This window comes from Jaculus jaculus, chromosome 7 (genome assembly GCF_020740685.1).
Source record: "Jaculus jaculus isolate mJacJac1 chromosome 7, mJacJac1.mat.Y.cur, whole genome shotgun sequence".
NCBI lineage: Eukaryota > Metazoa > Chordata > Mammalia > Rodentia > Dipodidae > Jaculus > Jaculus jaculus.
In genome coordinates, this window is record NC_059108.1 from 121258144 (window position 1) to 121272240 (window position 14097).

At 38.0% G+C, this 14097-nt stretch overlaps 1 protein-coding gene across 1 annotated transcript; it reads left to right on the top strand.

Moving 5' to 3' along the window:
* The first annotated feature begins 2371 nt into the window (after positions 1–2371).
* Ccdc196 (coiled-coil domain containing 196) lies at positions 2372–13756 on the top strand. The gene is made up of 10 exons (XM_045155584.1): positions 2372–2418; positions 2519–2671; positions 3367–3463; positions 4258–4308; positions 5661–5738; positions 5939–6022; positions 6549–6608; positions 7084–7225; positions 13011–13069; positions 13637–13756. Exons 1-10 carry the CDS (start codon positions 2372–2374, stop codon positions 13754–13756), a joined length of 891 nt encoding a protein of 296 aa, XP_045011519.1.
* The last annotated feature ends 341 nt before the right edge of the window (positions 13757–14097 follow it).

Below are 14097 nucleotides of genomic sequence, written 5' to 3' on the forward strand. Positions count from 1 at the left end.
CAACCCACGGCTCACAGTGAAGCAAAGACCCAAGCCAAGTTCTGACCAACTAAATTTTCTTTTTTCTACTACAATTCTTCTGCCTTTTAAATTTCTTCCAAAGATAAAGGGCTTAAGTTACTTTGGAGAGGCCTCTAGAAAATGGTTGGAAATGCTCAATCAGTACTTGAAATTGATATATCTTAATTAACAGCTAAGATAGTCCCTAAATATACTTCCCTAAAGCTGTGTTTAAACGGCACATTAAAAAATGTATAATCAGGGGCTGCAGATATGACTCAGCAGCTAAGGCACTTGCCTACTAAGCCTAACGACTAGAGTTTGATTCCACTGTGCCCATGTAGGGCTAGATATACAAAGTGGCACATGCATCTGGAGTTTGCAATAGAATGGCATACTCATTCTCTCTCTCTGCCTGCCAGGCTTGGTGGCACACACCCTTAATCCCAGCACTCAGGAGGCCAAGGTAGAAAGACCACTGTAAATTCAAGGGCATCCTGAGACTACAGTAAATTTTTGGTCAGCAACACCTTACTTAGAAAAAACAAAACAGCCAGGCGTGGTAGCATACGCCTTTAATCCCAGCACTCAGGAGGCAGAGGTAGGAGGATTGCCAAGAGTTCAAGGCCACCCTGAGACTACATAGTGAATTCCAGGTCAGCCTGGGCTAGAGTGAGACCCTACCTCAAAAAAAAAAAAAAAAAAGGAAAAAAAAAAAGCAAAAATGTATAATCAGGCTACAGAGATGGCTCAGCTGTTAAAGGTGATTGCTTGCAGGGCCTGATCGAACTAGGTTCGATTCCTCAGTACCCACATAAAACCAGATGCACAAAGTGGTGCATGTGTCTGGAGTTTGTTTACAGTGGCAGGATGCCCTGACACAGGCCCATATTCCTCTCCCTCTTTCTCTCTTTCTAATAAATACATTTTTTAAAATGTATAATCCTATGGATGGTCTCCTACTGCCTGAATGATATGTATGAAGACAAGTTCTTAGGGCCAAGAAAACATGTGGGTTCTAATAAAAACAGGATAATAGAGGCAGAATCAGAATCTGAAGGTGAGCTAGGAATTACAACCTTCTAAGAAAGAATACGGACAGACACCTGACAGTATGGATCTTTCCCTTGCTGCGTGTCTAATAGTTTTACCTTGACAATTTATCAAAACAATGTCTTTTTGTAATATTTTTTATGAGAGAGAGCAAGAGAGATAGAGTTGGTGTGCCAGGGCCTCCAGCCACTGCAGTCAAACTCCAGACACACGCGCCACTTTGTGCGAATGTGCCCTTTGTGTGCTTGTGTCACCTTGTGTGTCAGGCTTACATGGGACCTGCAGAATCAAACATCGGTCCTTGGACTTCGCAGGAAAGTGCGTTAACCACTAAGCCATCTCACCAGCCCCAAAATGTCATTTAAAAGCGAATGGGCATACCAGGACCTTCAGCCATTGCAAATGAACTCCAGATTCATGCGTCCCCTTGTGTATCTGGTTTATGTGGGTCCTGGGGAACCGAACCTAGGTCCTTTGGCTTTGCAGGCAAATGCCTTTAACCACTAAGCCATGGTCTCCAGCCCCAAAACGTCATTTTTTAAAGACAGAGTCTTGCTGCAGAGCTGAGGGTGGCCTTGAACTCTGGATCTTCCTGCCTCTGACTCCCCAGTGTTAGGATTACAGGAATATGTCACCACACTCAGCTGATAAATAGAATTTTAAAGATTGGGGAAAAAATATGACAGTGGCTTAGGAGTTTCCAGAGTTTCAAGCACAGCAGTACAAAAATAATGTGTCCGCTGGATGGGAAAGGAAGGTGTGTACATATTACTCCAGTCCATTCATACGCTTTGCTGGGTTAGCACCTATTATTTTTAACATAGATGTTAAAAGTGTCTTTTCTTCTTCCTAAAGCACCCAGAAATAGATGCTGTGTCTTTTTATCTTTTCCTCACCCATAGAACCCAGCACTTTGAAGACAGGCATTCCACAGAGGCTTGTTGCCATGGTGTTAAGTTATTTTTGATAGGTCACCATTTTCTAACGTAACAGGAATTCCATAATAGATAAGCTGTGATTCTATCCTATTCATTCAAAGATTTTAGAATAAAACTTTTGGGATTTAGCTAAAGCTAAAACAAGTACTAATCTACAGATGTAGTTAAGAATTTTCAGCCTCAAGCTGCCATAGGTGCTGCTTAAAAGACCTGTTGATGTTGTGGTCTTGGTGCTATTGTGACCTCAAACTGTAGCCAAAGTCAGTCCAACATAACAGAAGTTTCAAGAGCAGCAGCAGAAAAATGATGTCTTAACTGGAAGGGAAAGAAGGCACATATTTTCAAGAAGGCCTCTTTATTGTTAAACGTTTTCCTTCAAGATGACGAGCAACACCAACTGTTCAGGATCTTGCTTTCCCTCAAAAAAGTGAGTCTGCGATGGGAAAAGACAATCAGCAGAGCTGGGGAAGGGGGAAGGGTCTTTATTTACCCCAAGCTAAAGACAGATACCCTGTCTCTTCTCACAGAAGTTCTAAAACAGATGGCAACTACCTGAAGGAATTGAATGAGGACATAAAGTTAAGGAAGCAGGAACTACTAGAAATGCTAAGACCTCTTGATGATAAGAACGGTCTCTTATTTCAGAAGTTAATGTCTAACTTGGAGGAAAAACAAAGAAGGTAAGGGCTCCCTACTCAGGAGTCCAAAAGACAGAAAGCCTGAACATAGTAATCTCTATAGGTCTAGCAATAATTATTTATATTGGTTTGTTTTTGGTTTTGTTTTTTCTTCTTTATCTTTATTTTTCTTAAAAAAAAAAAAAATTGAACATACAGCTCTGCGGCCAAAGGCCTGACCCTGTGCTTGAACCTAAGGAAGAGAAAAGTACTAATACAAATGCAGATTAACACCTTCGAGAATGTTCCTTCCCACAGTGAGAGACTTGATATTGATTCAGATTTATGAAGCTCCACGGGGATAGATAGAAGTAGACTATGATAGGGAATGATTCTGGAATGAATTCTGAAAACATCAGAGTTTTCAACCCCTTCTTTATAGAGGCAGAACGGTCTTCCCTCAAGTCATACACCAAACCATCCTTTTCAGGGGATGAAAAGTAGTGTCGCTTGCTGTTAGAGCCCTGTTTCGAACATTAAAGAGCACAGAATTCATTACAGGGTGCATAGCTAAAGCAACTGTCAGTTAGGAATGGAATCATCCTAGTTAGAGAGACTAAGTCTAGAAGGATGTGTATAATTCCTGAGATTTCAGCTTAATCAACCCTTCATGACAGGAGAGTTCCTGGCTGGTTGCAGAATACTAATATTATCTTTTATGAGGCATGCATGTGGTGTGATGTCTCTCTCCCTTCTAGTCTGCAGATCATGAGGCAGATCATGGCCGGGAAGGGGGGTGATGAAACCTCCGTCATGGAGCTCATTAAGGAAGCAGAGGAGATGAAACAGAACTTGGTAAGATAAGATGTTAGGTGGGTACTTCTGAACAGCTGTTGTCAAATTTGGAAAAAAGAAAATGCTCACCCTAGCATCTGATGCTCCAACATTTGTTTCCCTTTGATCTAGGAAAAAACCCAGGGAGGAAAGGAGTCAGGTGGAATGGTTGAAAACACAGGGACAAACTAGCAAAATTCCTCTTTGACTTTAAAATTTTTTTCTTCTAAAGGTTAATGAATAGAAGCACATTAGCCCTTCACATTTTGAACAAATAGAAAATATCTATCAAATTAGAAGATAATTTTAGGAGATTCTTGGAAGATATTTTAAAAATCAATAATGTAGGACATGGTAGGCGATATCTGTCCCAGTCTTAGGAGGCTAAAATAGGAGGATCACTATGAGTTTGAAGCTATCCTGGGCAACAGACTGAATTCCAGATCAGTCTGGGCTAGAGTAAGATCCTATCTCAAAAAAAAGAAAGAAAGAAAGAAAGAAAGAAAAATGAATCACCTAAAAAAACCAAATTATATTATCATATGAAAATGTATTAATGATTAAGAACTTATTTGTATTGACACATTTCATAGTCACTATAATTAAAGTTATTACTGAAAAAAACTGCTGTGTAATCAACATCATCAAACTCATCTGTCATGTTACTATATTTCGGGCTAGGTCCATTGACCACCTTCCTCTGTGGTTAAATTATGTCCCTGGACCCTCTTCCCACCATTAACAGGAATTTTTTCTAAACTCACTTTATGAATTAGATAAACACATGTCTCTGATTTTTTTCCCCCTTTTAACAGGAAAGGAAAAATAGGATGCTCCGGAAGGAAATGGAGACGCTTTGGAACAAGGTGTGCCTCTCAGGGTCTCTTGAAAGTATTGTTCTGCAGTGAATAACTCAAAGAACCTCACTCTGGCCCATGTTCCTGCTTCAACCCATGCCTTATTTCAATCTACTCTTTGCTCAATACTCAAAGTTACCATTTGAAAACAATCAAAATATGTCAATCTTCTAGTGAAGATATTTTACAGCCCACCTGATTTTGGCTTAATCTGGTTTGTGTTCACCTCTCCAGGGTTATCTCTGAGGAGTTCCACTCTTGCCTTCTGTACAATCACCAGTCAGGATTCCATTTGCACTCCCCAACATTTAATCCTTTTCTTATTTCAAGGCCTTCACTCTTATTTTACCCCCTGCATAAACTTATATTGTCTCATGTTTGGTTTGTTCTCATCCTTCAAGTCTCAGCTTAACTGTCACTTTTCCAAAAGAGTTCTTGTCCACTACATCTAAAATATAGTACCCTCTTCCTGCTTTCTATTATATATATAGCTCTATTAATGTCTTCTATAACACTTTTCATGTCGACTTATAACTTTAGTTATATCATTTTGTAACTCCGTTCTTGTTCCCTTTTTTCTTTCTGGGATACAAGTTCCTCCAATGTCTTGATTGCTTTGTCTGAATCCCTCATATCTAACACAATATCTGGAATATAATAGGAAATTAATAAATGAATGCCTAATTATAATACTCCAGTGACATTAACAATCATTGCATTGTTGCTTAGAAGCCAGGAGGGGGAATACCTCTGTGCATAACCCTTAGAGACAGTGTTTTTTCACAGACTGTAAAACTCAAAGAGCAGATGTGTCTTGTGATATATAAACAGGTGTGTGGTGAGAGCTCTGCTTTTTTAAAATTTTACTTTTCCATAAATAATCAGGATACATCCAAGCTCCGCATTTTGTACTGGGATCTGCTCCTAGTTCTAAATAGCAGCTACAAATCAGTTCTATGAATTGTCAGTTTCTGTCCTCAAGTTCTTGAGTTCTTATGATAAGAAATATGCCAGCCACAATTGTTCTATCAAAATCCAGCTTCTCCAGGGCTCCCCAAATGCTTTTTATAAGGGATGTGACAATTAAAGAAGGATTATAATGTGATAGTGATGGTAAATAATAGAGGAAGTAGGTTAGCAGAGTCAGTGGCATATAATATGGGTTCAATTAATAGTTTGTATTACTATAAGGTGCATTCAAGGAACCATTGTAAATCACCTTGGGTGGGTAATAAAACTTTCATCTCCAGCTCTGCAAAGTTACTGACTAGTGGAACCCAAAAACCTTGACTCATAGTGGTTATCCACTTCTGTCATTAACTACCATTAATTTGAAGCTTTCCCTAAATGTCACTCCACAGACATTTGAGAATGACCAGCTCCATGATCAACAAAAAGTACCACCTATAAAACCCAAGGCAGACTTGCAGGATGGAAAGGTAAGTGGAACGATACACTTAGAATGTTGTGAGTCTTGATGTCATACAGCTGGAAACAGCTTTGTAATAATTAAAGCTAATTTGGGGAGGCAGACAGATAGGACCTGAGCTTTAGGGTACATTGGATTTCTGATCTGCTAAGACAGTGCCTTTTTCCCCCTGGGGCCTTCTATTTCTTTAGCTCTCTTCTTTCATCTTAGGCTCCCAAACCCACATCATCACTTAGGAAGACCAAGAAGGAACTGGAAACAGCAGGCAGGGAGAGTGAAGGAGACAAGGAAGGGGTACCACCTTTCTGAACAGTAGTGGCTCTTGGAGCTGATAAATCTCTTTAATGGCAATGATCTGCTGAAGCTATCATGTGTTCCTTGACCACACTGCAAATTTTATCTAAGCAATGGGGTACCAGTAGGATATTATATTTGAATCAGTGGAATCACAAGTTTCTGAGAAACAGTGTAAGTTGGGACAATGGGAGAAAATCTGTATCAACAATGAGAGTTCTACAATAGCTGTGCAATATCAGACACTTGCTAATTTGTCCTAGAAAATTTAGGTAGAGGTATTATATTTGATTCTCCTCTTCTCCTAACAACTTATTCACAGAAAAGGAAGTACTCATTTGTCCCTTAGCTTTTAGGGAGTGCATTGTATGGGAAGGCCAATTAAGAAGACTGTGAAGTTGAAAAGCAGACTAATAGGGAACCTATAACAGCGTATTTTTTCTATAAGCCCATTGCAGTATGTTGGAAAACTGATTTTGTTTTATCTCAATTTACTTTGTCACCCAGAAGGTCTTTCTTCCACCAGGAAAAGCAACAGAGGGAAATGGAGTGGGTCAAATATCAGGATCAAGCCAACCTTCTTCAGGTATTAGTATCTCCCAAAGCTAGACATAGAATGCATTCATTCATGCATACAAGATAAAGCCTTTGGCTTTTAGCTTCACACTGTTAAGCCCAATCCTCTCATCATCAGTTGCTAGAAAAAGTGAATCATGATCAGATAGCTGAAGTGGCTTGAACTTGAATAAATTGGAATAATTCTTCCCGTGTTTTTGACTTTGTATCATGCAAAATGGAGGAAAACCAATAAATATCATCATCCCAATTCTGCAAGACTATTGGGGGGGAATTATTTTTTAACTTCTAAGTAATGTGTATATATATATATATATATATATATATATATATATATATATATACACACATACATACACACATACATATATATATATATATATACACACATACACACATATGTACATATATATATATATATATATGTAACAGTGGATTTAGAGAAGTTAATATTATGAGTAGTTTTGAAAAATGTCACCTTTCAGAATGACTTTCATGGAAAAATTATTGAGCTGAGAATTGAAGCCTTGAGGAACTACCAGAAGGCCAATGACTTGAAGTTATCACTGTATTTACAGCACAATTTTGAACCAAAGCAAGCAGTTTTAAATCTTCCACAGTCTCAAGGTAAGTACAGAATCACATCTGCATATTTTGAGGTTTTGCTTTGTTAATACTAGAGATCCCATGACTTGGAAGTGAGCGTCACAATGTCTGACACTGACACACAGGAAGTTACTTGCTTGTGGTGTAATAATGAGGTGGGTTTTTTTTTTTTTTCTATCATCATCATTAGTAGTGCTCAGAAGCTCTTATTCTAAGGTAGGGATTCTCTGTGGAGGAAATTAAGTTTTCCTTTGTGAAGATAAAGAACTATACCATGTACTTAGTGTGTCTAGATGATAGATAACATGGTACTCAAAAATCTCAAAATTAGTTTGTTTTTCACCTTTACTCCTTTCCTAGGAATTTAGAGTGGTCTGGTCTTGTGAGTGTTCTTGGAGTTGACTGTGACTTCAGAACTGAAAGCCAAGAAGCTAAACATCTGACATGGCTTCTGGGTTTCACTACTTCAGATGTTCTTGGAATTCTAGTAATTTTTTCTTTTAAAACTATTTTATTTATTTATTTGCAAGGAAAGAGAGACAGAGAGAATGAACATGGGTGCACCAGGACCTCCAGCCACTGCAAATGAACTTCAGATGCATGTACCTGTTTGTGCATCTGGCTCTACGCTGGTACTAGGAAACTGAACCTGGGTTGTCAGGCATAGCAGGCAGATGCCTTACTGCTGAGCCAACTCTTCAGCTCTGCAGTGATTTTTCTAAAGACATTTTTCTATCATTATGGGGAATCAAATAGTTTTTCATAAAAAGTGGAATAAAGTAATAGCTCTGAGGGGGAGGGTTATAGAAAGCCTTCTTAACGGTGATCCTCCTACCACTGCTTCCCAAGTGTTGGGATTAAAGGTGTGTGCCACCAAGCCTGGAGAAGATTTTATTTTTAAAAGGGAAATGCAATCATAAATTATAAATGAGTATGTCAAAGGAAAAGAAAAGTGAGGTAAGAGTAGGTAAATACATGGCAGTGTCTGGCAGAGGTGCCATTTGGTTGGTAGAAGTAGTAAATTTGATTCTAAATTACATAGCAAAAAGAAACATGGATTTGCAATGTTCATGAAATACAACAAACCAATTGCTCAGGAGAAATATAGCTGTTCCTGGTACTGAGACCTGAGTGTAGTTTCTTCTCCAGGCCCTCATTAATAGTGGCAGGAATCTATGTGCACAAAGACAGTAGTCAATGTCCTCAATAACATTTCTAAAATAAATTTAGAAGTTACATCCCCAAATGGTTTCTTACCTGTTCCTTAGCACAATATAACAAATTACTAATTTGAACATTTTAAAACAGGATGGAACAACTCAAGATGATTTGTTTCTGGTACATAGCACTCTATTTTCATCCAAAAGTAAAATGTAGATCCAGATGGACTACCTACCTGTCCTTGGGTAGAATTCTACACATATTTTTCTTTTAACTTATATTTTGATAAAAATTGGACAGCAGAAAGCTGGAAAGAAAGAACATGGACTGCAACCAGAAGCAGTATAAAGTCATTAAGATGCATACTTAAAAGACAAAGAGGAAGCAATATGAGAAGCAAAGACATAGCTCTCTTTTACTTCATTCAAAATTAGCCAAAGGTCATTTCAAGGAATCCAGAGACTAAGTAGTGTATTTCCATTCAACTTAATTGCCTCGGCAAATTCCCCACCCCCTCACTTGCAGAACATTGAATCCGTTTGAATTGGGACCACCTACAGATCAATACTTTCCTCCCTCTTCTCTCCTTATGCTTCTGGAGAATTGATAAGGCATTATAGTGCTGTCGCCACATATTAACATAGACACAGACATGAGTGCTCCATTGGTCCTGTTTCATTTACTGTGCATTCATTGAGCACTGCCTGGAGGCCAGCTGAATTCTCTGATGCGCATGCTCAAAATCTTTGCTTTTATTTTGAGGGTCTCACTCTAGCCCAAACTGACCTGGACCTTACTATGTAATCCAGGCTGGCCTTGAACTGAACTGTTTGGATTATCAGCATGAGCCATCCTGCCTGTCTTTGGGGGTTTGCTTGTTCGCCCAGGTGGATCTGAAATCTAGCAAAGTCTTAGATTTGGGTTATGTTGAGCGATTTATAACTTATAACATGTGATTATTAATAAGAAAAAAATAGTTCTCATGAAAAAAATTTTCAAAGCAAAGTAAGATATTATTGGCAACATTAGGGAAAGAATTTAGTGGTGCACATTGTCATTTAACTTTATTAGGTTATTTTTATGACTGTTCCTTCAATTTTTGCTACTTAGATTGACTTCTTTTCATAAATGCATTTCTTAAAAATATTTTTTTTTCTGGGCTGAAGAGGATGGCTTAGCCATTGAGGTCCTTGCCTATAAAGACAAAGGACCCATGTAGGCCAGATGAACAAGGTGGCACATGCATCTGGAGTTCATTTGCAAAGGCTAGAGTCCCTGGGGTGCTCATTTTCTATATCTTTCTTTCTTTCTCTCTAGTAAATAAAAATAATAAAAAACAAGAAATAAAAGAATAGGAAAGCTTCTTTAAAAACATATTTTTTTGCCAAAACAAGATTTCATTTTGTAGTCCAAGCTGGCCTGGAATTCAATATGTAGTCCAGGCTGACCTCAAGTTTGCAGTGATCCTCCTGACTCAGTCTCCTAACTGATGGGCTTGCAGGTATGATCCACTATGCCCAGCCATAAAATTTATGTTACAAAATGAAAAACCAATATAGTGTCCCATAAGCAAGTTTAACAATAAGTATATAGACCCAAATTTTTAATGCTTTAGCAAGATGCTTAAGCTTGAGACCTGTTTTATAATTATTGGAAAATGAGATTAACAAGACAGATTTAAAAAAAAAAAAAGCACTACTTGGAATTATTTCTTTATTGCTCTCAAGTTTCAAATCACTGAAAAGGGAATATCTGAATCAGGCTTGATGGTACAAGCCTGTAATCCTAATACGTAGGAGAATCAAGAGTTCAAGGCCAGCCTGAGCTACTAGAGACACTGTCTGGAAAACAAAATCACCATGATTGACAGTATTTTTAATGCCATGTTCTAAAGCCTCCTGAATTTATTACAGTTGTCCACTAAAATTATTTCACCACCCTATTTATAAAGTTCTAATTTAATGGGAAAAGTGCTGGCTCTAGATTCAGTATATGAGTTGTAGCCCTTAAGCAGATTTCTACCAGTTATAAGATATGGGCAAGTCATTTAATTTCAGTTTTTTTCTTTATTTAAGATTTGCAACCATAACATGCTATACATAATATTTAAAACTTCTTACTTTATGTAAGAAACAGAAAACAAACTCAATGAAACCAGGCTTCTGACTCCATAAAGCTCTTGTCCTAGACTTACAATAACATGGCAGTGTTGAGCTGTGATTTCTCATGTCTCTCTTAGATCTAAAAACTATGATATTAATCCAAACATGTATAAATTATGTACCCCCCAATGAAGAATCACAGTCCCTAAGGTTAATATGTTCTGTAGTGAGACTATGTTTACAAGGAGGTTGAGGTTTGTGATTCTACACCTAGTCCAGTAGGTGGCACCAACCACATCCAGGCCAAACCCATAATAAATAGTGGTAATTCAGGAAATGTGAAATACTGTGGAAGAGACCAGCTTTCTATTGCCCTCAGGACAAATTGTGCCACATTTATATAGTGAATTAAAGACAGGGAAAACAACCTATTGATGTCTTGTGTCATGTTCTGTGGCACTAAGATGTATTACTGGCAGCCTGGATTAAACCATATTAGGCTTGGTATTCTGTTGTATCATCTTTACCTATTATTATTCCACTCCCTCAATTATGGTTCTCTACATTCCAAAAACACAGTCACTGCCCACTTCCTCTACAGTTCATGTATAACATCATTTTCTCTCTATCACAAATAAATTAGGCAATTATGACAATGAAGTGAAAATGGGTTGGACAATTGTACAAGGACTATTTGAAGTTTAAGTACTTATAGTGCTCCTGGATAGTGTTCCTTTCCCTCCAGTTTCAAAAGAATTGGATTTCATAATCCTGTCATAAAGGCTAGAGGTCATTTTGGACATACCTCCCAGAAAAATCAGGGAACAGATCCTTCTGTTCCAGGCATTTCCAAGTACAAGAGAGTTTACTCCACTGCCTTGGGTTAAGAATCCCTCCCCCTCTCACCCCCCAGTTACGAGTGTTGGTTGGCTGGGCTGCAGGGGTGTTGTCTGTTTAGTTGGCAAATATTAATGACTTGGTTACCGTTCAATTCCCAGTGGCATTACTGTGTTGTAACATTGCCAGCTGCAGCTCTCCCTGACTTTAATACCGTCTAGAGTTCAGGTGATGATCTTAAGCAGGCACCTATCTTTGCACAGGGTCTAAGCAATCTCTAAATTCAGTTGAATTTCCCCTTGTACCTGCTGGTGTTTAAAGGAAAGTTTTATCTCTCATTATAGTGCAATTGTGATAAGCCATTTGATTTTGACAATTTTGCTTTTTTTTTTCTTTCACATCTCTGACTCTTTAACATTTCTTCGAGCTCATTGAGAAATGGAGGGTCCTCCTTTAAGGAGAACCTAAAGGTTGGATTGGAGGTGGATATTGTGCTCCAGTTATAATTGAGATGAAAGCCCGGTGAGATGGCATATAGACACTCTTGAGATCTTATTTACTCAGAAACTGTCTTCTGAAAGCAAGTCGTTCCTCTAACCTTTAACCTTTTTTTCACTTTCACATTACTCACTCTGATGACTGAAATACACTTCAGCAAATGCTGCTGAGGGCAAAAGTAATGTTGAGCTAAAATTCTGTAGATAGAAAACGGCAGCTAGTCCAAATCTGAGTTCTTGATAAGTAGTAGTATTCTCAAGTACAGGCTTTTATGTTTTGTGATCTTTGGGGCAAACTAGACCTTTTAAATATGGCTTATGGTATTATTAGGCGATGACGCTAATTTGTAAGCTAGGTCATTCTCTTGCTTCTCAGTGAAGTCTAGGGAAGAGAGTAAGGTCCTTAATTTTCTCCTAAATATGAATTTCCTAACATTATTCCTAACAGAATTCCTAAATAGAAGATTTTTTAAAAGGTAACTTCACCCTTACTGATGCTGAGATTATTTTTAAATGGACAACAATGATTCAACTTCCTTTTGGCACCTAGTTAGGAGAGGAGTGGGCTATTAAAGGGTTCTCATGTTTAAAACACAAACAGATAGCCTTGGATTTCAACTAAGCGAGCAATAACTTTTGTTATCAGTGTGTCTTGCATTTTTCATGGAACATACTTACACTAAAAACTATTGGTGTTTAATGAAATTTCAATTTAAATGCGTTCCTACATTGAGAGCCTTGACCTCAACAGGCTCACTACAAAGCCTATGTAGCGCCCTACAATTCTGCCATTCCTCTCTCCATCTCATCCTGTATTTTATCATTCTCTCTGACTTCTCTTTCTCTTTCCTAACCCCTACCTTTCTCTTTTGTTTGTCTCTGCTACTCACAGCTGACTATTTTTGTGGAATGTACATGAGTTATCATCCCATTTCTGTTAAGTTAGAAGTACATTGTGTAGACTCTCAAAGTTGTTTTTACTTACATGTGTTCTTTAACTGACTTTTAAATAGAAAAAAGATCCACCACTCCAACTTTAAAATCTTATTTGATGAATCTATTTTCTAAAACAATTAGAAAATTCATACTAACCATATTAATATTAGTAAGTAATATAGTAAGGCATGTGATATCATGATGAATGACCCAAAATTAAACTAAGCTTTGTTATTCCTCAAAAAAGTGTGCCTTTCCATTCATTTTAAGCAGGTAAAACGGGCACTACAACTATGGGGAGAGGAACAGCCAACAGAAATGAGCCCAATGTGGTGAGAACAACTTTCCTTTCCTAAAATCCCCAATTTTTAGAGGATTGGATAGTGGGCACAGATTTTTTTTCAGTGTATCTTTGTTTATACATTTGTTTTTAAAAAATATTTTATCTATTTATTTATTGGAGAGAGAAAGAAAGAGGCAGATCAAGAGTGAGAATGGGCATGCTAGGGCCTCCAGCCACTGCAAATGAATTTCAGATGCTTGTACCATCTGGTTTATGTGGGTACTGGGGAATCAAACCTAAGTCCTTAGGCTTTGCAGGCAAGCGACTTAACTGCTAAGCCACCTCTTCAGCCCTGTTGATGCATTTATTGATTCCATTTTGCAGCGTTGGCGACCCAACCAATGGCTTTTTGCATGCCAGGCAAGGGCTCTAGCATGAGCCCTATCACATAACTGCAGTGCATTTGTTAACATGCATTCTCATTTTTATTTATTTTACTTTACTTTTTAGGGGATTTGAAAAGTAAGTGCCAGTGTTTTATCTCTTCTTCCTCCTTTTATTCTCATTTTATGATTATGATTGGGGTTTTTTTGTTTGTTTGTTTTTTTGTTTTTAGAAAATTCTGGGATCAAAGACCCATACAGAACAACACAGAGCTGGAGAGAGTCAATATGATGACATGGGAGGCAGGCTCTTTTTTCTGAGGTCACTGCCTGATGAAGATCTGAAGGATTAGAAGATTTTCCCTCCATTCGCTTTGGACAGACTGAGAGACTAGGCACAGCCGTTTGTTTTAATTAAAATCTCTCAAACCTTTGTTTCAGAGCTCTTTTCTCTTTCCTCCCACCAATTTGAGTGGAGATACTGTATTTTTGGTCTTGAGCATGCCAGGAATTTAGTCATTTAGGGATTGTAAATAGCCTGTGATTAAACTTGTCTTTTTTTTTATTTGAATGGCTAGATTCAAAGCACATTTTTAAAGAAAGTTTATTTGTTTTTATTTATTTATTTGAGAGTGACAGATAGAGAGAGAAAGGCAGAGAGAGAGAGAATGGGCGTGCCAAGGCTTCCAGTCAC